We start from the raw sequence: 23984 nt of genomic DNA, 5'->3' as shown, positions 1-23984 counted from the left end.
AAATGAACCTCTGCAGTCAAAAGTAAACATCACTGAGTTCAATGGTGCTTACTCCCAGGTAACGCTGCAGAGCATTGCAGTCATCCCAGATGGCTAATCAGAGATGGGAACCCAAGTTCCAACATGACAGCCACCATAACTCCCTTTGTCAGCTCACTGTTCTACAGCTGTCAGCTAATCCGAACAAATAGTTCTTGGATGGCCTGATTCAACAGGCTGCAGCTAGCTGCCAGGAAGCAGCTTCCAAGCCAAGCTTAAGGACAGCCCAACACAGAGAGCACTGCAGTAATCCAATCTCAAGATTATGAGTGTGTGGATCACTGTGGCCAGTTTATCCCCATCTAGGAAGAGTTGATATCCCTGCTGAAGCTGGTAAAAGTCACTCCTAGCCACTGTTTCCATTTTTCCTCCAGCAACAATATGGATCTAAAAGTATCTGAAGACTATGTGTCTGCTCCTTCAGACAGGGAGTGCAACTCCATCCAGAACAGGCAATTCATCTATTTCCCCAAACCATTCACCTGTTTAACTTCCATCTTACCAGAATTCTGCTTCAAGGTACATAGTCCACTGCATATTTATCACATAACTTTGCTTATTATACGTCAACTTGCAATGCATTAGAAATGTTAAATAGACATTTCTCTCACACACAGCAGTATGTCTGTTAAACTAAAGAGTTATAAATGTTACCAATAATAATAATAATAATTTATGACTTATACCCCGCCCATCCGGCAGGTTCTCCCCAGCCACTCTGGGCGGCTTCCAACAGGAGATTAAAAATACATTAAAACACCAGTCATTAAAAAACTTCCCTAAACATATACTGATTATTATTACCATGAAATGATAAAAGAGCATTTCAAAAGGAAATCTTGCTTATAGACCTGTAAGGGAATGCCCATGAAGCAGAAGAGAGCAGTCCTAGTTCTCAATGTGGCAATTACTGTACTGGCCTTTTAACTGGCTAGTTATCCAAATAGTTAAACTGGCCAGTTTAACTATACTATTCACATTTACAATAGTCCTCTAACAATGCAGCTCTATCCGCTTACATGAGAGTAAGTCCCACTGAATTCATTGGGACATTTGTCTGAGAAGACATGCACAGATTGCACTCAACATTGCCTAGGCTGTCCTTAACCGTGAGTAAAGTGATTCATAAACAGAATTGAGCAAATTTCTGGGGTCAGGTAGTTGAAGAGCATAAGAATGGTAAGATTTTATGGTAAGATAAGGTTAAAATAGATTAAGGTAATTTAATGACAGAATATTATGAAAGATGGAAAGGATTTGCTGAGATAATTAACAACTAGAATACAAAAAAGGGAGGTGTGAGGAGGTCGATGAAACAAGGTAATGACAGTTAATGATTTGGGAATATTGGATTTGTTTTTAAATTTTTTGTCTATTTTTGCTTTTTGATTTTGATGTATTATGTGTTTTGTTTTTTTCTCTTTTTGACCTTGTTTTTTTTTATTGATTCGTATTGTTTAAATGCTACTTGTTTTTTCCTTCTTTTTTTCCTTTGTTTCTTTGTAATCTTAAAATTCTCAATAAATATTATTTTAAAAAAAAAAGAGCATAAGAATGGAGGTATGTAAGATCACCCAGAAGATCACAATTGATGATCTTTGTAGTGATATTCAGAATAGCCTCTCCTGGAGTCAGGGGCTAGATCCAAGTGTCTTATGATGACCTGCTAGTTTCTGGCTCCCATAACAATATAGTATATTATCAATTCTGTCAGATATACAGTATAACGTTTGCCCAATAAAACTGTTTACCTAGACATCAGGTGCAACTATGACATTATTGTACCCAATTTTATTAATAAAGCTATTAATAATGCTATTGGTTTTTCATTACTAATCACTGATGGTTATGAAAATTAATAGCTTAAAATGAAAGTATATGACAAAATACTGTATTGAATTTTAATCATACAATTAGAATAAATAAATAAACTTGATATATTTATATTCAAAATCAGTTTTGTTTGCATTGGTACTGCCCCGATGTTTTAACCTGGGCTGAGAGAAGGTACTGCCCCAATCTTTCAGCCCTGGACTGAGAGGAGGAATTCCTCTCCTCCCAGGGCAGTGCTGTCAAGAAAAGGAAAATTGCTCTATCACAGCACTCAGTTCAGAAAAAAGGTTTAAACCTCTCCTTTCATCTCAGCACCGTGATGGGTAGATTTTTCCATCACTGCACTGGGCTCAGATCTCCATTGAGGTAGACTAAGAGTAGAGGTTCAAAATTAAAACATTTAAATCACCGTTGGACTTCTGTCCTAAAGTACCCTCTCAGCAACTTAGGCTGCGATGCTAAACATAAAAGCTGAGGAGTAAATCCCACTGAACTGAATGAGACTGAGTAAACATGTTTATGATTGATCTACACAGGACTGAAGTACACATTTTTCCAAATGAGAATTCAGTTGGAATTCTGTGGATTTATTTACGTGAGATTGGCTAGCACAACTCACATATTTTCCATATACACTTAGTTTCAAGCACAAGTCTTGCCGTGATCAGAAAAGGCCCATTCACTTAGGCATATATGACAGCTATAAGACAACAAACAGACATGATATGTGAGAAATGTGCCAGCAGATATCTGAAGGTGCCAGTCAAGTCTGTTGTTGTTTCCAGTATAAAATGGCTTTCGACTGGCTCTGGTATAACATGCCTTACAGGCAAAACTCAACAGGGCTTAAACATATACTTGCAAAAGCTGAACCAGAATTATTTAAGGATGAAATAACATTGCCTCAGACTTCTCAGAGCTCGTAAGCACAGCTTCCAGCAGGAACAGACTGCTGAATCCAATCACCCTAGTTCAGTCCTAATACAGATCTTACGCATCAGACATTTCCTTATTCATTGCTTAATATTTAAGAAACATCATGGAAATGGTCTGTCGGTAATGAGCTACACACCTCCCTCATGCCAACTCCCTGTTGTATAATTTCACAAAGTCATATTCTCTCTATGAGAAATTTAATCAACCTGAATATGGACTTTGAAGAGAGCCCTGGGGAAAATCAGAGCAGCAAATGACTGCAAATCAGCGAACTGATTCTGGAAAAGTTTTTCTCTTGCACTCACAAGGTTCCATCGCTCCATTCCAGAGAGAGAAGCAGCTGAGGGATTTATCAGCTTCATGACCAGCAACCAGAACAGCATATTAATTCAGAGATTTGAGCTCACAAACTCCTACCAGCTTTTCCCTGGCTCCAAAATAATCACATCTACTTGGAATTGTGGAGCAGAAGTTTGGCTGCAGTTTCAAGCAGTTTTATAAGATTCATGATGGGGGTAGGATAAGTTTTGCCTGCTAATGTTTAGGATTGGTTTTGTTTTTCCACAACTTAACAGGTTTGTTTTCAACGGAATATGGATGTCTAAGGGTTAGACTGTAATCAATGGGATGAAGTCATGAATTAGTTCCTTTAAGTCAACTCTTTGTAAGATTTCCCTCTTGCCCTATCCCAAGTATTAAGTGGGGATTACAGTGCCTCCATCACGTTTTATCCTTACAGCCACCCCGGAAGGCAGAGCGAGTCAATAACGAGAATTTGTCCAAGGCTACCCATCAAGCTTCTTGAGTGTGTAACCTGCTCATATACAAAACTCAGACACATCTACTGCACATGCTTCCCTGCCTGCTGTTTTTTAGCTTTGCATTGTTCACTATGTTACAATGGTAGCTGTAGAAACAATACACTGAGCGGTAGTGTTCTGACATTTTGCAATGTCACTGCCTTTCTTCAGCAGGGCCGCTCCCCTGCCCAGGGGGGCAGGGTTTCAGGCAGGCCACATGTACAGTGGGGGGGGGGCTGGCAATGCCACCTGCATCACTGGGGAGTCTCAGCCACGTCACACCCCACGGCCAACCAATCCAGTCGACCGGGGGGGCATGGTTTACACTATTTAAACCACCACACGGCTGGGCAGCTCCTTCTCCTTCCCCCTTGCACATGTCTCACTTCCTCCAGCAGGAAAAAAGGTTTTGGGGTTTGGCTTCCTTTGGTAGAGAACTGGAGACACATTGTTCTTGCAATACTTGGTTTATTTTCAAATATACAAGGACAGCATATGCGGGGCAAAGAGCTACTGCTTTCCTAACACCAGATTTCCAGAGAAACCTGTGGGTTTAGAAAAGTCTCTTTCTCTCTCTGGCTGAGTCACTTCTAGAAAACTACAATTTCTTTTTATTATTTCTGTTACAGATCTAGGGTAACAGAGCTTGGAAGTGCAAAGGCATCATAATTATTGAATGTTAGAAATTAATAAAGGAGTGGAATTTAGCTGATGTTTATTTTAATATTTTTTTAGTATTGAAAGGAAGATGCCAGGCCAGTGGGAAAATACATGCTTTCGGTGTAAATATGTGTAAGCCACAAGGTCAAATCTTACCCGTTGAGGGCTTTTGACAGGATTGCTGAGAAAATGTACATGAACCATTTTGAGTACTTGAAAAGTACTAGCAAAATACCCACAATGCTACACCAAATCTGCTAGTAGCAATTCCATCTGGGCCCAGAGGCACTGGTGTAAGATGAAGACGGTAGACAGCTGGAGCCTTGGTGGTCTTTGCTTTACAGTGGACCCAGACATCCCGTAAAAATGTAAAGAAAGAAAGAACTGCCAGCCACTAATTGTTGTAGGCGAAAGGAATGTGGAGAGATGGGTGGTAGGAGAACAGACTGACTGGGGGCAATGTGGAGGAGAAAGCAGGGCAGTGTGGAGGTCCGGCAAGGTGGGAGGAGACTTGAGTGACTATGGCGGGGAGCAGAGGGCAGAAGAAAGGAGGATGGCACAGCTTGGTGGTGAGTCAGCAAGTGACAGGACCACAGGAGAGAAGAAGAGGAAGGGAGAGAGAGGGAACTGAGATGTGTGGCTTTCTGTACCAAACACTGTAAGTCAGGAATGAATTCACAACTGGCATTTTGCAGCATTGGGATTTCTGATTTAAGCTGAAGGCATGCCTGCTTGCATTAGTTTTGCAAAGAATCTTGTCATGAAAGAAGCTCTGAAATTCAGCAGACAAGAAAGATGATGCAAAGGTTAAGTGCATTTCATATTTGATCTATATGGAAAAGAAAATCCATAAATTATCCTGTTTATTGCTGAATCAGAACTAGTTTGGGCTCCTTGAATCATGTTGACTGAAGTTCTGAAGTCTCTAACATTTTGGTAAGTGAAAAATCTCTTTACACCTGTCAAGCAGCAGTTTCTAAGTAACCGTAATTTGATTTCCTGCTAATGAGTGCAGTTTCTCCAGCCTTCTAAATGTGAAAACTGATCTACTCCAGATGCTAAAGAGGCTTCCATATAATAGGATTCTTCTAAGAGAGTATCTCCAGGAGGACTTTATTCAGACTCCTCATTCTGAATCGGATGACAAGAACATAGCAAAGATGGGAACAGCTCATCTGTTTTATCATCTTGAGATAAAACATGTAATAAATCAGGAAATGGAAGTAGCAGGTGAAACCCATTATAAGCATAAATATAAACTCAGAGAATCCATGGGGACTGGAGAGGCATTCTAGTAGTTAAAAAATATAAATTAAAGTCAGGCTTTGAACTTCATTATCTGTTCTTTCAGAGACTCCAGAAGGAAGTTTTAGCCACAAGCCTCTTTTTTTAATGTGGTATTAATTATGGATATTTGAAGCCGGAGTTTCAAAACATATGCTGCCTTAAACTTCCTTTGCTGCAACTCTTTGAACCTGCCATTACACTTCAAAGAAACGACATCGGCTAAATTAAACCACTTCCTGCTGCATTTTCAGACAGAGAACGACACCTATTATGTTCCATTACGTCCTTTTGTGACTTGCATGGGAAAGGTTGTGTTCAAAAGGAAAGCAATTATGAGAGAGCAACCACTAAATAATCTGTTTTGTTTGTGTGTGGAGGTTAAGCATACTGATGAATGAGCTCCCATAGTGCAAACTGGGAAGTGAAACAGAGGTGCCCACCAATCTGGAAAGGTATATGCCAAAATGGCAGCTGCTACTATTCACAAGCAGAACCCAAAGACTTGGCATATTGCTATGGTTTTGAAGGAAGGAACTCCTCAACAATGCCTCTGCTGAAAGGGGTGTTCAACCAAGGCTGGGTGAGCTACTCTGCTCTACTCTTGGTTATCAATGCTGCAAACTGAACAGATATACACCATTTCTATTAGCAGGGATTGGGAAGAGAGACAAGAGGACCCACTGTGAAATAAGGGCTATGAGGGCAAATGTGGCTATATGCCCCCATTACAACTGAAAAACATCCAATTTTCTCTCAAGCCCTTTTCAGGAGTTGTAAACACTTGAAAGAGGCACCGAGGGCAAGCATGATGGTTTATCCTACTGGGGGCAACTGTCCAAAGCAAGGAGCCCTTCCATGCAGACATCCACATGGAAGAAGAAAAGGAAGAAGACGAAGTAGTTTGGCACGGAGGTTCTTCGCCCGCCTGCACTTTGAGACCATCCGAGTAGCAGAGAAGATGGCGCCGGGTCAAGTCTCAACTGAGTCTCTGCTGCATGAGTAGGAGCTCTAATGATCAAATTACCCTGATAAAAAGGCTCAACCTATGAAAATATCTGCCAACTTTTATCAGTAAAAGACTTTGGGAGCTGTCGGGTAGACTTTTAAACCTCCCCTCCCTTTCAAAGCTACTTAAATCAACTTTGAACCACCTCCCTTGAAAAGCCCATAAAGCTGTGGGCTGCACTTTGAGACCATCCGTACAAGCCTTGTTCACAGTTTTGTGCCTCTGAGAACAACAGAAGGGGTGTTCACAAGTTACATTCAATGAGTGCACAACCTGTGCTCCTATGCTCGCAAGTAATTGAGCTTCACGGATCAACAAGTGTACAGATTTTCATGCAAACACTTATACATGTGTAGAGACAGGTTGTAGCTGTGCTCATTGTTAAGGTGTGTACAAGCCTTAAGTTTGCAGAAGCCTTAAGGCAGAAGCAAGAGTGTTCCCCACCCCCAGAAGGTGCCTCCCATTTGTGGATTGTTTTGCAAATGTGGGTACATCATGGCCCCATCTCCGCAGACTGTAAAAAGAGTTGTTCACTGTTGATTCTCTTAAACAGGTTTTTATTGAGTTACTGAATTTATGAAATGGTTTTAGTTATATTTATTTATTGGATCTTGGAGCTTTTACGGGGGTGGATGTGTTTTTAGTGTTATCAGTGGTGTAATTTTAAATTTTTCTAAACCATCCGTCATCGAAACAGATCCCAGGGTAACGTACAGCAATAATAGCAATCATAAAATACAATAAAAGCAAAACATAAACCATCATAAAACAATGAAAACTAAAAGGCAGCAGCTACTTCAGGAAGGACTGTGTATATTTGCACTTACGTGTACTTTAAAATGGTGCAAAATTAACCCAAATTCTTACATACATTCCCACCTGCGTCTACTTGATATTCCACCTAATATATTCTGCCTTTGATAGTCGTAAAAAGAGGAAAATAATCTGATTATTTATTAAGTTTCTGCCTAACATCCTTACAGAGTTCAAAAAGTAGCTTACAACATTTATTAAACCAGTGCTTCCCAAGCCCCCCCCCCTTCCACCACAGAACTATTCAAAATTGCTGAAGATCCTGGCAGACTAATAATGTAGCAATTGTAATGTGCTACTCTAGATGCGGCATGGTTTTTAGTTGTATTTTTATTGCTTCTTTTATTTATTATATATTGTATTTTGTTATATTACAATTTGAATTCCACAGAATTCAAAGTGTAATACAATAAAAATCAATATAAGAAAGAAAAGCAATAAAAACACAATTAAATATCTATCTGGCTATTTAATGCAATTGAAATGCTGTCTACCGCTCTTCAATCACAAATCCGTAGGCACATGGCAGAGCACCTGAATGAATCTCACACACCATTGATGCTCCATGGACCACAGTTTGGTAACTCCTGTGTTAAACAATGCAGGGAATTGAAGGCTGCTCTCCAAACAACTCCCTAGTAAAGCTGCAATCCTGTGCACATCCACTGAACTCACTGGGACTTGCTTCTGAATACAGTCATACCTCGGGTTAAAGACGCTTCGGGTTAAATCTTTTCAGGTTGCGTCCCATGCCGACCCGGAAGTACCGGAAAGGGTTACTTCCAGGTTTCACTGCTCGCGCATGTGCAAACGCTCAAAATGACATCACGCGCATGCGCAGAAATGGCGAATTGCAACCCACGCACGTGCAGACGCAGGTTGCGTTCTGCTCAGGCTGAGAATGGGGCTCCGGAACGGATCCTGATTGCAATCAGAGGTACCACTGTAAGTATAAACAGGGTTACTCTTTAAGTATGTTTGGTATTGCAGAATAAGACTATGATCCCAAATGCACATACCAGGAAGATGGGCCGGTATAGAATCATAGCATCATAGAATTGTAGAGTTGGAAGGGACAAGGGTCATCTAGTCCAACCCTTTGTAATGCAGGAATCTTTTGCCCAATGTAGGGCTCGAACCACAACCCTGAGATGAAGAGTCTCATGCTCTACCGACTGAGCTTTCCCTGGTCAGTAGGCACAATGAAACTTACTTCAGGAAGGCATTGCGCTGTTAAACTGTGTTCATTTACACAAGCTACAGTACTTCTGCTCACGTTAGAAAACGTTTGGGCTTTTCTTAAATCTGCAAAGAATTTTCAGATAACTCCAGTATGTTGTGATTTAAAAAAATATATACAAGGCCTTTCCTTGGTTACACTTGAACTACTGATGTACCTTCCATTTGCCTCCTCCTAGAAGGATATGTATTTTCATAAATGGATTACACTTCCCCATGAAGTGCTTTCTGCCTCTGTTCATGCAACGCTTCACAGGGCACTTTTCAGATAAAGCTGAGGCAGTAAGTGTTAATAGAGCCATTAGGAAAGCACGGTCAGTCACAGTTCCTTGCATCACTGGGATGCATCACCAGCCTTGGTCTTCTTGACATGGGGTGGGGGGACACTTTGCCAGCTTTCAGAAGCAGAGGAAAATGGAAGGTGGGCTGTGTCATTTTCATCTTTCTGCTTTTACTGTCAACATTTTCATGCTGTTCTTGAAAGCAGCCACACTCCATTTCCTGAGGTCCACAACCTACTGAGCACACAGGGTGACTAGGAAGGCAGAGTTCTCTCTTCACCACAGGGATTGTTCCCTGGTTTGCATTTGAGACTTCAGAATTTTCAGAACTGGAGATGAGGGGAGGAATATGTGAAAAAATGGAGAGTATTAGCCGACAGCTTTTGCTACCAGTATTCAGAACAGAAATATTGAAGAACTTTGTGCTCAAACTGCAAAGAGAGAGAGTCTGTGGGTGGGGGGGGGGGGAGAGAGAGAGAGAGAGAGAGGGAGAGAGAGAGATCAGGAAAATTATGTCACAAAAGAACAGTTAAGATTTCCTCAGGCAAGATTCAGACAATTAGGCCTCCATATCCCAAATGAGCTCTGTTGCCCGGTGACCCAATTACTCTGAAACTGTTAGCACTGTCATTAGGGATTGCCACTTCAGTTTCATACTTTTCCCTCTGACCATGTTTCTTCCTAGCTATTTGCATAAACAGCGGTTTGACGTAATTCTACAGAACCTAGCCATGGCCATAAAAACAAGAACCTGGTATTTAATTTATTTATTTATTTATTTATTTATTTATTTATTTATTTATTTACGGCTATTAGCCCATAAAGGATGTACAAACATAAAAGCACAGAGGCATAAAGACCGATATATTCGGCACCAGAAGGTGAACACCATGATGCAGGGGTGGGTCATTGAGCAGAGCCAGATAATAGCTTGGGGCCCGGAGAGCTCCAAGGGACGGATCCCAGAAAAAGGAAAACTGAGGACAAGATCCGACATGCACTCTCTTCAAAACTGTCCGATTAGTTTTTGATGTTGTTGTTGTTTTTGGTGGTTTTTGTGTGTGAGATAACCGCATTCAGGAATCTCGCCACCTGCAGAGTTACAGAAGGATCTGTATCCTGCAAAAGTAGTGCGGCATGTGACTCAACAGGCCTGCCAACCAAGCGCAGCAAAGCAGGACCCAGGAATTTAGTCCTGGCTATGCTATGTAGGGGACAGTTGAACATTATATGTGGGAGAGAATCAACAGTTTTCCCGTCACACACGCATAGCGGAGACACCAAACCCTTGGAAAATCTGTGGCTCAGCAGGTTCGATGGAAGGACATTGAACCTTGCAAGAACCTGGTAATACACAGTTCCCACATTTAAATTTTGATACAGTTTAAATCAAGGCAGATATGATGGGAAGCGAATTTGACAAAGGAAGAAACTGGAAAGCTTGTACACCCTCACTGACACACACACAGCTAATAAAAAATGATTAGCTTATCCAACATTGTAATCTCAGTCTCTGAAGGAACATGGCAACAGGACTCTAAAACAACACATTCCCACCTTATGGGATTCAGCAGAAGCCTTTCAGGCAAACTTTTCTTCCCCTTTTGAGACTTTGCGTCATTATCCAACCCTCGTGTGGAGGATTTGTGTTAGAAAACCTAGTATTTGAACCTAAAATTAGTCATGGCTCCTAAAAAAAGAAATTTGCAGCATTCTTCATTAAGGCATTCCAGCACATGAGAAGCATGTGAACAGAACTCTCCATATTCCAGCATGACACCCAGAGAACATTTAAAAAATAAATGCATAGTAAGTAAATAACATTATGATTCTTGCTGAGGAACCCTGAGGCTGGAGACAGGCTTTTTAAAAAAAATAATAAGAACAAAAAATGTTAAATATGGTACTGAACTAGCAGTGTCGCTCATAGTCATGTTGTGCACTCTTTCTGTACATATCTCTATTGTAAAGAGGTTTATTTAGTGCCTTCCCTACAAAACAATCATGATATAAGGGAATGTGGATATGCATCATGATTAAAAAATGGTTCCATCATGCTACCTTTGACTCCCTTTAAATCTCTCTCCAGCATAACAACCTGCATGTTTCAGAGAGAGGAACAGAAGACTGTTATGTCATGTAGCAAGGGTTAAGAGTAACACAGTTATCAACAACTTTCTGATTTCTATCTCTCCACTGTGTCTGCAAGAAGAGCCAACTCCTCTGGGAATGCTAACATTCTTCTCTTCCATAAATACTCTGAGGTATGTGTAACTAAGCTTTCTGAGCCTGTGGGCACATTTCCAATTCCAACTGTTGTGGGCACCACATACATGCCGCAGCGCTCCCTTCTCTGAGCTGTAAGCATCCTGTATTTGACCCCATACTGCAATCGGGCTTGAAAATAAGTCTTCTATTGGCTAAAAAAGCTTTCTTTCAAGTGAGGGAAATGAGAGCCTGAGGGCACCAGGGAAGGCCTCTGAGGGCACATGTGTACCCAGGGGCACCACATTGCCAACCCATGCTACAACGTAATAAAAGGGGTGGGTGGGTTTTTGCTTTGTGGGGGGAATGGTGACGTTTAAAGGCAAGGGATACACAGGAAGAAAAATGCATTCTCTTAGCTTCACAAAAAATATAATGGTCATTATTATTATTGAAAATACTCCGGAGTGATTTTATGGGCCTATTAATACATGCCTGGGGAAGCTTCACAGCCCTACTTGATTGTACAGTAATGAGACAATAAAGCATATGCTGTCACTCCTTGATCCTGTATTATTCCATCATTTTGGTAATGAAAAGTCCTTAAATTTAAATATAGTGCAAAGAGCAAATCATGTAAAAGTGTGTTTTTAATTGGTTGGGCAGTAACAAAATTCAAGGTGAGGCCTGGTTCTTCTTTCTTTAAAAGAAAAAAGAAAAATTAACGGCAGAGAATCACCCATAAAGGAAGCAGACCTCTACTTAAGCCAGCACACAAGAGGATTCACTTAATTGGTTCAGCCCCAGGAAAGCAAAGTCAGCAAGCAGAATTCCTGCAGAGCCACTCTGAGAAGAGCATGAGGATTGTGGGCCACTTACCAACTTTTTGAAATGTTTTCATCTGGTTCAAAAATTGCTAACGAAACAATCCATTTTCTTTCTAAATTTATACGATTCCTAAATGTCAATCTATTTTGATCATTCCATCTTCTATTACAGGCACTATAATGATATCTGTGGAGCTAAGCTCCAGAGGTGCTATCTTTGGAGTTGACAGATGTTTGAAAACTTTTGCCACCATTTTCACTTAAACCAATGTCTGCCCAAACCAGAAACAGCAATTAACATTAAATGCAAGACAGCTTGTACACAAAACCATTTCATAAACCTTGTTTTGAAGCGAACTTCTTTTAAACTAACCATAGCTAGCATTAACCATAGTTTGTTGGTTTAAACAAAGGGACACACCACAGTTAAGCATCAGTTTTGGAACTACAACTCCTGGCTGTGCAGTAGGGAGGGCGGGGAAGAGAGTGTACGAGTCTAGGAAATAACTACGTAGGCTCATTCATATAACATTAAACAACAGTTTAGCATTACCTTGAAATGCAGCCACTGCCTCTCTCACTCAGGATAGGCAAATTGTAAACAACACAATAACCAATACTGAACCTACCAGCTGTCTTACTGAATTAGGTAAAGGGATCCCTGACCATTAGGTCCAGTCGCAGATGACTCTGGGTTTGCAGCGCTCATCTCGCTTTAATGGTCAAGGGAGCTGGCGTACAGCTTCAAGGTCATGTGGCCAGCATGACTAAGCCATTTATGGTGAACCAGAGCAGTGCACGGAACGCCGTTTACCTTCCCGCCGGAGCAGTACCTATTTATCTCCTTGCACTTTATGTGCTTTCGAACTGCTAAGTGGACAGGAGCAGGGAATGAGCAATGCAAGCTCACCCTGTCACGGAGATTCGAACTGCCGACCTTCTGATCGGCAAGCCCTAGGCTCAGTGGTTTAGACCACACACAAAAATGCATCACAAATAAAAACAATATGCCATACACACAGAGTTTAAAAGGCCAGTGGATTGTTTAATTAGACAAATGTTAGAACATTTTTGTGGCAATTAATCCAACTAGTTATGTATTCTGTAAAGAACAACACATTCTCCCCGCAGTAAATTTGGTAGCTTCAGCTAACCATAAGAATAACCGAATACCTCCCACATGAAAGGGTTACAATGGACCATAACTTTAGAGATGTCTCTGTCAAGAAAAACAGAGTTAGCAAGAGAGTGAGTTAAGATGCAATTTTATATACACACTTATATGAAATAAAGCCCCATTGAACTCACTGCTGCTGACTTCTGATTTAACATGCATAGCATTGCACTGTAACTCAAGGCTTTTCATATGAATGCTGGTTATGTCATATTTATAACTATCTCAAACTTCAGTTTTCAAATACCAAGGAACAGGGAGCAACCACAATACACCACCAACTTTTGCTTCTCAACACTGCCAACTCTTTATTGACACCACACACATTGGCCAAATCTAAAATATGATGAAAACACATTTATGGATTCTCAGTTTAGCTCCAACCTACATATTCGTCCAAGATCAGACACTAATCTTTATACAGTAATCCTCTGCTGTATTTATATGAAAAGCTGACATCAGGAGAACAAGAAATTTGATTTACAAAAGAAAATGCTAGCCTTGGAAAAGGAAGTGTATAATCTATGAAAAATGCCCTCATTATATCTAGACAATACCACACCAGCTGGGTTTCTTTATCACATAAGTACCAGGGGTTACTTTGGCTAAATCTATTTGCTGAAGCTAAGAGCAACACCCAAACTGAGCAAGTTTTTCTCAACAAAGTCCTGCTTTTCTTAAAGACATATTCTGATCTGGCTCCAACTTAGGAAAGCATCTGTGCCAATATAAAAAGGACAATACACATAAGCCATAGTACTTTCCATTTAAAAAAATACTACCCTTTCCTTTAGGCATAGATTGGCTGTGCAAAAGGAGAAACAATATTCTGTGTTTAGAGACTGATTTAAAGACTGTGGCAATGTCAAGGCTAGGAAGACTATAGACACAGGTCTGATTTGCATATCACAATTAAGTCAATCCATGGCTTAGTGTGGATGCACAAGTATGTGAGCTCCCAGGGAGGAAAATGCAGCCACTCTGCTCCTCTCTGATTGTTTTGCTATTGCAGCACACTGAGTTAAGCCATAGCTTGGCTTAAAGCAGTGATGGCCAAACTTGGCCCTCCAGCTGTTTTGGGACTACAATTCCCACCATCCCTGACCACTGGGTCCTGTTAGCTAGGGATGATGGGAGTTGTTTTCCCAAAACAGCTAGAGGGCCAAGTCTGGCCATCACTGACTTAAAGTCTCACTTGAACTCAGGCCCATGGTTTAACTATCTCCAGACTAACCATGAGCAATACCAAGATATTTTTTATTGATTTATAGCTTGTGGTTTGTCCTGAAGAGGTAAACTATAGACTCCCTATATTAACATATATATTTACATTAAGATTTATGGATTAATTTCATGGTTAATATAATGTGACATGCAAACCAGGCGATTAACTACGGTACTTATTCTTACGAGTGCATGGTTTATAATGGATTTGCAGTAGTTGTGACCCACCAAGTTGACCACAGCTCATCATCCATCTATGTTGGCCCTCAGGACCTGTGGCAAGTCACTTGTTTTGAGTTGCTGTCTGGAATTTTGCAAAAACACAGTGCAGAGAGTTGGCTAGTACTTGGCAGACCACAATATATGGCTGGTGGGTTGTGCTTGACCTCATGAGTCACAAGTTATTTAGGCTGAGTGTACACAGTATTTGCTAGTCTGAGTGTTCTTATTAAGGTGTGGAGGAGAAGAAAGAAGCTTCCCACCAACGCATCAACTGATGGAAGGGCAAAATCTCTTGAGACCTCTATAGACTAACATGCACGAAATCCTAAAAATTGGAAATGGACTCAGATTACAGAGAGCTGCAAAGTAACGCCTTGAAAACTCGCTGGCTATGTTTGGACCATCATCCACAGCTTCAGTAACCATGGTATGTGTGCCATAGACACATACTCACGCCTTGTATTCCCTCATTCCGCACTAGCTTTGCAATGGAGATCCTAGATTGCGTTAAGTCAGAGTTCTTGTTATGTTCAAACCTGGAAGCAGTGACTTAATGTCAGAACAATAGGCCAGGAAAGGGGTGGATGGGGGAAGAAGGAGCACATAGGCACTCATTCACAGTTGAGGAAGTCGTGGGCTGTCACTATTTATGAAGTAGTTACTGTCACCATAACTACTGCCCCATGCATAAATACAATGTTGCTACACCTCAACTTCCCCAGATGTTTAAGCACTACAGGTAACTGCGAGCACTACTCTTAAAGGCAAGGTCAGAGGTCTTCTCATGGTTTCAGAAACCACAAAACAAGCTTTTTGAACAGCCATGTGGCTTCCACAAAACCTGCTGGAACAGCAAGGAAAACAAGTTTCACATCTTTCCATTTAGACTGTGCTCCCATTAATCTTAAAGGGGAATGACGAACTTAGCAGCAGATGTTAACCGTCAGGACTGGGTGAGTCAGATCCTTTATAACTCAGATCTGTGTACCCTGTCATCATACTAAGGGTCAGTTTTGTCATAACCATTACCTAATCAAATTTTGGGAAATAAATGTAGGGAACTGGGCACATATGCATGTTTTTAAAGCATGAGAAGGGGCTGGTCAAAGTCTATCAAAAGAGGCATGCAATGGTTACCTCAGAATGATGGAGAAGATCTGGAGCAGGCATCAATGTTTGTGGTGTGTACAGTCATTCCACAATTGTTTCTAGTAAACAGATTTTGTAAGTTTTGTCACTTTTCAAAGGCTTGCAAAACCTGTTCTACCACAGATGACAGTGAACAAAAGAAGTGCCCATATCTCTAAAGCACCACGTCTCTATTGTACCACAGCCTCATGCAAACCGTTGTCTCTTGCATGATGTACGGGGCAGGTGAGGAAAATTTTGTAGATATGGTTTGTTTGGTTCTTTTTTTCCAGTTACACATTGAAGTTTTAATTGTGTTTTTAGGTTTAATAGCTTGTTTTAATGGTTTAATTGTTACATGAGGCACCCAGAGAACTTAGGCCATTGGGAAGCTATGCAAATTCAGTTAATAAATAAATAAATAATGAATTACACATCTCATATCGATGTGTCTACAGCTCTCTTCAGAACTGCTGTGCAGAACTGCTTGATGTAAGAACCACTGTCAGCTGCACATATTTAAAGAACCTGTGTTGTGTACAACCCAGAGGAAAGGTGAGCGGACATAAATCCAATGGCAATAATCAGAATGTAAGTGCCTAACTTCCTTTGACCAAAAGAAATAAGTTATCAATAAGGCATAGAGTCAATGTACAAGGTGCTGGGGCATTGACCAGCGATATGATGAGGCAGGAGCAAAGCTCTGGCATTTCTGGCAAGACATTACCAGAGCCCCTTCAAAGAGGCTAGAGACTATGCACTATGCACCTCTCAGCCAAAATGTGCAAGGAGTGGGAAGATAAAAGTTGCCACCATGTAAACAACTTTGCTGTTTCACTGCCCTTTCCTACACCATTGTCCATTGCAGTCTAAGATTTATTTTTTGCTTGTCTTGCAGCTGAAAGCATCATGGAAACACAGAAGCCAGCCATCATAGCCTAGTGCTATGCCACTGCAATAAAACAGGGGTAGGCAACCTAAGGCCCAATCGCCTTCTCAGTCCGGCCCACGGACAGTCTGGGAATCAGCGTGTTTTTACATGAGTAGAATGTGTCCTTTTATTTAAAATGCATCTCTGGGTTATTTGTGGGGCATAGGAATTCGTTCATTTCCCCCAAAAAAATATAGTCCTGCCCACCACATGGTCTGAGGGATGGTGGACTGGACCATGGCTGACAAAGGTTGCTGACCCCTGCAATAAAATCTGTCAAAAAAATAAAAAGCCCTTACTGGAGAAAAGCGATAAGTTTCACTGGAGAGCTTGGGTGGGACATTTTCGTAATCGTGGGGAGCAAAAAGCCACCCCATAGAATGTAAACTCAGTTTTCATTATTTGGAGCCAGTTCTGTAAACATTGGAGAGAAGTTATTTGAGATCACTTTCCTTGAGTGATGTTTAACTGGAACAACATTGCCGCTTGCCTTATGGTGTGGCTAATCTCCCAGTATCCCTTCCTCCTTTTATCCTCACACCCTCCTGCAATAACAAGATTAAGCATTAGCCTGGCCAATACTGGTTTGGTTACACAATTCCTGCTTGTTAAGTCTTTTTCAGTGAAGGAAAATAATAGCTTGGGAAAAGGTCATATCTTGATAGTACTATTAAATAATGGGTTGGGGGGGGTAACCTATAAGATCTGCAAAGAAGACCTAAACTTCTATATCCAACAGTGGCATATGAAAAATAACTTTTAGACTGTAAAAAATAACTTTTAGACTGTAATCTATATCCACTTATTTGGGAGTAAACCTCACTGAACTCTACAGGGCTTGCTTCTGAGGTGACACATTTAGGCCTGGCCAGTTCACTGCCCCTTGTCAGACTCCTTTGAGAGTCCTTGGGAAACTGAGTTGTTCATCCACTTCTAAAGGTACTTCTGTTTATTTTAACCAGTTTCCATAACATTTGGAAACTTCTTAGAACAATGTAGCAGTGACTAAGCCAGTGGCTCTGGTTAACCTTTCCACATCTTTCTGATAGCCATCTATATAATTAAATTAGCCCAGAGCCTTAAAAGCAAGGGGATTAGCTACTTTTGTGATGTCTAAGAATTGCCTCTGGAAGAGGGGAGGTGGGGAGAGTGGAGGTTGGTCTGAGCAAGATCGTCTTTCCAAGTCTGATAAGAATCCTTCTTACATGTTATTCTAGGTATTCTAGGTCAGGTGTGAACATTATAAAGGCACAGAAACTAGATACACATTCTTGCTTCTGTTTGAAACATAGGAGAAGGTATCTACTTAATGCCAAATGCGGAATGTGGACAGCTCAAATTCAGCATCACATTTTGGCAATGCTTTGTTGCAACACTGCTTTCCTCCAGTGGGCCTTTTGGCTCAGTAGGTAAGGGTGCCTTCCTATTAACCCTGAGACTGTGGATTTAATGCCTAGTGAAGGTCGACAGCTCCGTGGCACAGAAATCCCCAGGTTTAATTTCTAGTATTTTAACTTCTAGTATTGAGGTTGGGGTGGGGGAATACCCTACTTGCACAAATAGGAGTTTTGTAATGGGGAGGGCAGGTAGGCAGGGTCAGTCAAAGCCATTCTGCTGCCTGGGGCAAAGAACAAGACAGTGCCCGCTCCCACTTCCACATGCAGAAGCTAACTAGGCTGGCAGTGGAGTCTTGCTTCACAGGACAGTGTGTCCCACTGGAGCGTCACAACAGGCCACAGGCCACTCCCTGCCTCCCAGCAAATGTTCCTTGAAGTGGCTGCCTCCCTCTGCCCCTGGGGAAGAGGGCAGGTTGCAGGCCAGATGCAAAGGTGCTACAGGCCCATGGGCTGGTGATTCCTCACCCATGATGTAGTCAATTACACGGGCCAAAGGTCTGGCGCAGCATAAGGTTTCTTCCAGCTGTGTAGTTATTGCCATAAATGGAACTGTGCTTCTTAATGAGATATCTTGGAAACAGCCTCCTTGGCATATGTACTAATAAGGACTTCAAGAAGTTGGGCATATCTTAATCCTAGGGCACACTGTGAGAAGCAGAACCTGGATAGCTCAGCTGGTTAGAGCACGGTGCTGAGAATGCCAAGGTAGCAGGTTCTATCCCACCCAAAGGACAGATGTTTCAGTAAACAACCCTGAGGAGCTGAACTAAGCAGAGTAAGGAACCTTGGGGGCTAATAACAAGGGGCAAGAATAATAAGGGGAAAGGACTCGCACAATCAGACTAGTGTGTTGCCTGCAGAGGCCATGCATGCATTTACAGGTAAAGCAAAAGCAGAGACTTCGAAGCCAGAAAGAAGGTGCCTCAGATGGCTGTGCTGATGCATCTTGAAAATGGTTTGTGAGAGGCAACTAGTGTTCTCTCTACCCCTCACTTCTGCCTCCTGGGAGGCCCCCTGATCCACATATACCACCACTGCTATATTTATTTGCATAGAGGCTTGCCCATGTCCCTGTATCTAAAAGAACTGGGTGTAAAGGTGATAACGACCCAGAAGGATGTCGCTGCAGCGAGGGAGGAAGCCAGCCAGAAGATGTTTTGTGGAGTTTGACCGTCTCAAACAGATTTAAGGACAGGTTTGGGCTCTGCTGAAAACTGGGGGGGGGGGGGTCGGTGCGTGTGCTTGTGGAGCAACTTGTACGGTTGTTGCAAATCTGCAAGGAGTGATAAGTTCTGCAGCGTCGGTTCCCAAAGAAGAGGAGAGCAGGGTGGGAGGGGAGAAGAGGAAGAAGAAAAACATCTCCGGTGTTTTCACCGATGGAAGAAGACGACACCCTCTCCGGCCCAGTCGAAATGCTGTTTCTCTCCCCACTGTGGCTCCTACAGCAATTCCTAAACCTAAACACAAGAAAGTCAGGCAGGCGAAGCCGGCGCTTCTCTCCTTAGCCTAGCCTATCATTGCTGCGCACAGTCCTTCCCTCCCTCTTTTCCCAACACCCGCAAGCTGCTCGCCTGCAGCTCCAACAATGCAAGGAAAAAAAGGACAAGAATGGCAGAGGAGGAAATGAGCCACAGCTGGGCGATTCTGAATCTCTCGGTCTTCCTTATTCCAGCGGGGCTGGAGGCGGGGGTTTGGGGGTGGGGGTGGGGATCAATGCTCAGAAATGTACAATTACGACCAAGCTGCAGCAGGACCATGTAAGGACTGCATACACAGAGCAGCAAACGGGTTTCTCTCTCCCTCTCTCTAACCAAGCCATTCAAGCAACAGATAGAGGTTTACCTTCAAAATGCAGGCCATGTTCTTCCCTAGCCTTCCTCAGCCCGCAAAGCAGAAGGAGATCTGCTTTGTGAGTAACAGATCCAGTCTGAGGCAGGAGGTTGGCCGGAGAGCTGCGGAGGGGTGCCCGTGCCTACATTCCTGGAGATCCAGAGAAGGAGCCACAATTCTTAAGATCCGTTAGTCATGTTAGTCTTTTCATGCCCTGTTTGTTCCACCCATCAGCTTCTGCCACTGGCTGCAAGCCAGCCCAGTACCTCCCCTCCGTCACATGACTGAGTTTGATTCATGGCTCTAGCTGGGGGATTTTATTTTTTTCAATTTAAGAGGGAAAAGCTCAGTTGGATGCTCTCTCTGCCTTTACGGTATGCGAAAGCAAATCTGCACTGTGCAGATGTTCTGGGTTTTAGAGAGTTGCTCATTAAATTATCTTTCCGATCATTCCAGTATTTTTTTTTTTAAAGGAACATTTCTCCGCTGCGTTGGTCAGTTTACAAGCACAAGAGTGTTTCCCAGTAGTTGAGGGGTCACACACGCAGACACAAACACACACATACACAAATCAGCCATCTGCAAACATTTATTAAATGCCACGCTGCAGTCTTTCCTCGTCTGGAGAACAAACTTTCCTTTGTCTGAAAGTCCTGCAGAACTGCCTGCGGTAGAAAGAGGCTCACTCAGTCCTGACTCAACACACACACACAACACACACACACGCCGGATCGCTTTGCCCTGAGTGTGTCTCCTTATATGCTGCTGTTCTTACCGGAAAGAATACGTATGGAAATTCCATTCCATTTGTTTCCAGGAAGCTCGGAACCTATCCTTGGAAAATATATGGATAACTAAATGTAATTTATGGATAAATGGAATAAATAAATGGAATTCGTTTCCCAATGATAGGTTCTGAGCTTCCTGGAAAGGCAACGAAAGTGAAACGAAAGTTATTCCATGATTTGCTTATCTTATCACCTGGCATTTAGGGTGAATCCAAACTGCTGTCTGCTCCACAAGACTCTTTAAAAGAAAAAAAATGTTCGTTATTCGAGTCCTTTCTGTATTTGAAAATGCTCTAGGGAGACTTTTGCTGGGGGTGTCGCACAGCTATGTGCTACCAGTGAGAAACAGCCTTGTGGGAGAAACATCCAAGCGAAGTCTCTCACGTAGAAAAACTTTATTATTTATTAAATTCGGATACCACCCTCCGTAGATCACAGGGCAGTTCACAGCATATAAATGCAAGTTAAAAAACAAACCAGAACATAGTGGGTAGGTTCCAATTCAAAGCAGAACTCCGGTGCTGCCCAAAGGATTGGGAATCCTTGGAGTTCCTCCCCACAAACACACACTTTTGAACTGCAGAGACACACACATGCCCCCCCCCAAACTGGTTTTTTTTTTGCCGTTCTTTTTATTTATTCATATACATAAGAGTACATATCCTGTGCTCTCAGAAAATGTCATTGCGGCGAACGTCAATATAAAAATCTTTTTGAAGACCATTGAAAACATTACAGATTATCAAGAACCATGAGCCCAAAGCATCCTCTCTGATGCACAGAACTGGTCACATAGTTTTTCAGGCGCTAGTCACTATCTGGCTTTTCAAAAATATAACTTGTCTTTGTTATTTATTTAATAAAATAGTTCACATGGCGCCTTTCATTTCAAGAAGAAATGCCAAGGCGGTTCACAAGCAACATCATGCAGTAAAATCAACTCATTTGTCTATTATTATTATTATTATTATTTAAAGTTCAAATATCCACCCTGAATAAAATAATGTTACAAATTTAGTCTCACTAACCAGAAAAAGCGGAACTGGGTATTAATGGCCATAGCAATTCCCAGGTAAACAGGTACATTTTCAATGGGGGTGGGGTTTCCACAGTCATAACCTGCCTGATGTCCAGGGGGTGATCATTGCAAAAAGTAGGTGCCACCGCGGAGAAGGCTCCATGGAGTAGGCCATGGCACAATGGTGCTCTTTCAAATAACCAAGTCCTGAAATGTCTAAGACATAGTAAACAAGCACTAAGACCTTTAACTTGGCTCAGTTGCTGGCTAACCAGCTGCCAGTGCAAACTCTTTCAGCGCAGATGTAACATGTTCATGGTAGGAAGCCTCACTGAGCAACTTAGCAGCCACCTTCTGCTTCAGCTACAGATCTGAATCTACTCTTAAGGGCAACCTCACATAAACTCTTTTTTTAAAAAGGCATCCTAAAACAGACAAAATGTTCTAAAAACAGTTACAGTTAGAAACATTATTTCATTCAGTGATCTCATAGTTGCCGGGAACAGTATTCTTCAGCTGCCAAATGCCTGGGTAAAAACGTAAATGTTTCAAAATTCCTCCTGAAATTTCATAATGCTAGAGACAAGCGCACCTCAATATGGAGGGCAATCCAGGAACAATAAACAAGAGCAGAAAAGGCCTGTCATGAGTCAACACCAACCTAGTGGTGGCACCACCAACAAAGTCTCAGTGCAAATGTTTCTAACATATGGATAATAAATGACGTCAAGGGTGCTGATAATTGTAGCTTTGCAAACCCCGTGCCCAAAATCTGATGGCGCTTTAAATGTGCTTTATATGTATGGTGTTTACCCTGCCAGAACAGGAGGTCAGGCTTCCTGTTGGATCATTGACCCAATCCAAGAGGTTCTCCTTATCTTCTTAACATGCTGTGTGGGCCACACATCTGTATTCTAACTGTAATTTTGTTTGTGGTGACTTCTGAATCAGAGTGACTTCCGTAAACCAGGCTAAAATTCTACTACTTACACATTGCAAGACAAAAAACAAAAAAAACCCAAGCAAACTTTAATCTCTGGCTAGGAAGCCTGCCCAGGAAGCTACCCAGTTACTGTTAATCTGTTTTTCAGGGATGGTGGTGCTGAAACAATATAAGAACAAACAGTGATAAAATCTTTATAATGTAAACCACAGCAATCCCCACCTAAATGACAGTGAACACTGGTTTTATCCAGAGGTTTAACTCAGAGCTGTACTACCCAACCAATACAATTGTCCATCCTTTCTGATAATTTTTCTTTAATTAAAAAAGTTGTTTGTAAAGCTCTTCGGGGTCCTGTAGAGCCTAATGGTTATTATTGTTTACTCTCCATAAACACTTATAGGAGCTATTTGTAGCTTTATTAGGTCCCTTTACTGAAATTTATTAAGATCTCTCAAGGCATTGCAAGCCAAACTGCCTAGAAACTATTTCCAACTTTCTTGAAATCAAAATACGCAACATCCCACCAATGCAACTGGTTATAATATATGGATAAAGGTTTGTTAAAGGTTTGGTCTGATTTACGGCTTTTATTCCACTTTAAAAAAGAAAAATTAGAGCATAGGATGCATAAGATTAGTCATCATGACTTGACTTCAGAGATAATTCTTCATGCTTTCTGATTATTCTCATAGTCCCACATTTGATGTTGTTATTGTGTATTCAGGCCTGGCATTTTTAGGTACATTTAATCACCAGTATTCTACCTAATGAGCCTGCCCCCCTGATCCCCATGAAGTTGGATATATTGTTTGGAAAGGGTTTAACTGTATTACGTGTGCTTAAGCATCATTGATTTCACTGAAATATACTTGTGCAAAGCCATGCTATTGCCTATTGTCCAAAGGCAATAATAACCTTAGTAATAATTTTCCTGGCTAGTGCTTGTATTCAAATAACTAAAATTTAGACCAGAGCAGTCTTCTGGCCATGCTGTGTGGATTCATTAACTGTAATGTTTTCGTCACAGCATTTAACAATTGCTTACCCTCAAGGGAGTTTTATTCTGCTATTATCCCATTTTACTACATTCTTTGTTACTATATGCTGGTTTTCTCTTTTTATTTTTAAAGAAAGCTTGCATGAATAAACTGTTCCCTCATATGTGATTTAACTATGTCCCAAACACAAGTCAGATGAACATATTCACTGTCATGTAGTGGTTAGCATATTGGACTAGGGTCTGGGAGACCAGGCTTCAAACCCCTACTCAGTCATGAAGCTCACTGTGTGAGCTTGGCCAGTCACAAGATGTATGCCTAACCTACCTCAGAGGGTTGCTGTGAGGCTGAAATGGGGTGGAGGAGAACCATGTATGTCACCATGAACTCTTTGGAGGAAAG

The 23984-nt window shown here is 41.7% G+C and overlaps 1 protein-coding gene across 4 annotated transcripts in view; it reads right to left on the bottom strand.

Annotated features, from left to right (window-relative positions):
- Positions 1-23984, bottom strand: part of ST6GALNAC3 (ST6 N-acetylgalactosaminide alpha-2,6-sialyltransferase 3) — a 280203-nt gene that overhangs the window by 236595 nt on the left and 19624 nt on the right. For 3 of the 4 annotated variants that reach the window (XM_081009014.1, XM_081009015.1, XM_081009017.1), the window contains exon 1: positions 19845-20137. The exons of the other annotated variant lie outside the window; for it this stretch is intronic. In XM_081009014.1, coding sequence (XP_080865140.1) covers positions 19845-19862 — 18 coding nt within the window. In that variant the 5' untranslated portion in view covers positions 19863-20137. Of the gene's footprint in view, positions 1-19844; positions 20138-23984 lie in introns of those variants that run through there. 4 annotated transcript variants of the gene reach the window in all.

Source organism: Podarcis pityusensis (genome assembly GCF_964106645.2).
Source record: "Podarcis pityusensis genome assembly, chromosome: 6".
In the NCBI taxonomy this organism is placed as follows: domain Eukaryota; kingdom Metazoa; phylum Chordata; class Lepidosauria; order Squamata; family Lacertidae; genus Podarcis; species Podarcis pityusensis.
The sequence above is the reverse complement of the archived record's forward strand: the minus strand, read 5'-3'. Positions and strand labels throughout refer to the sequence as shown.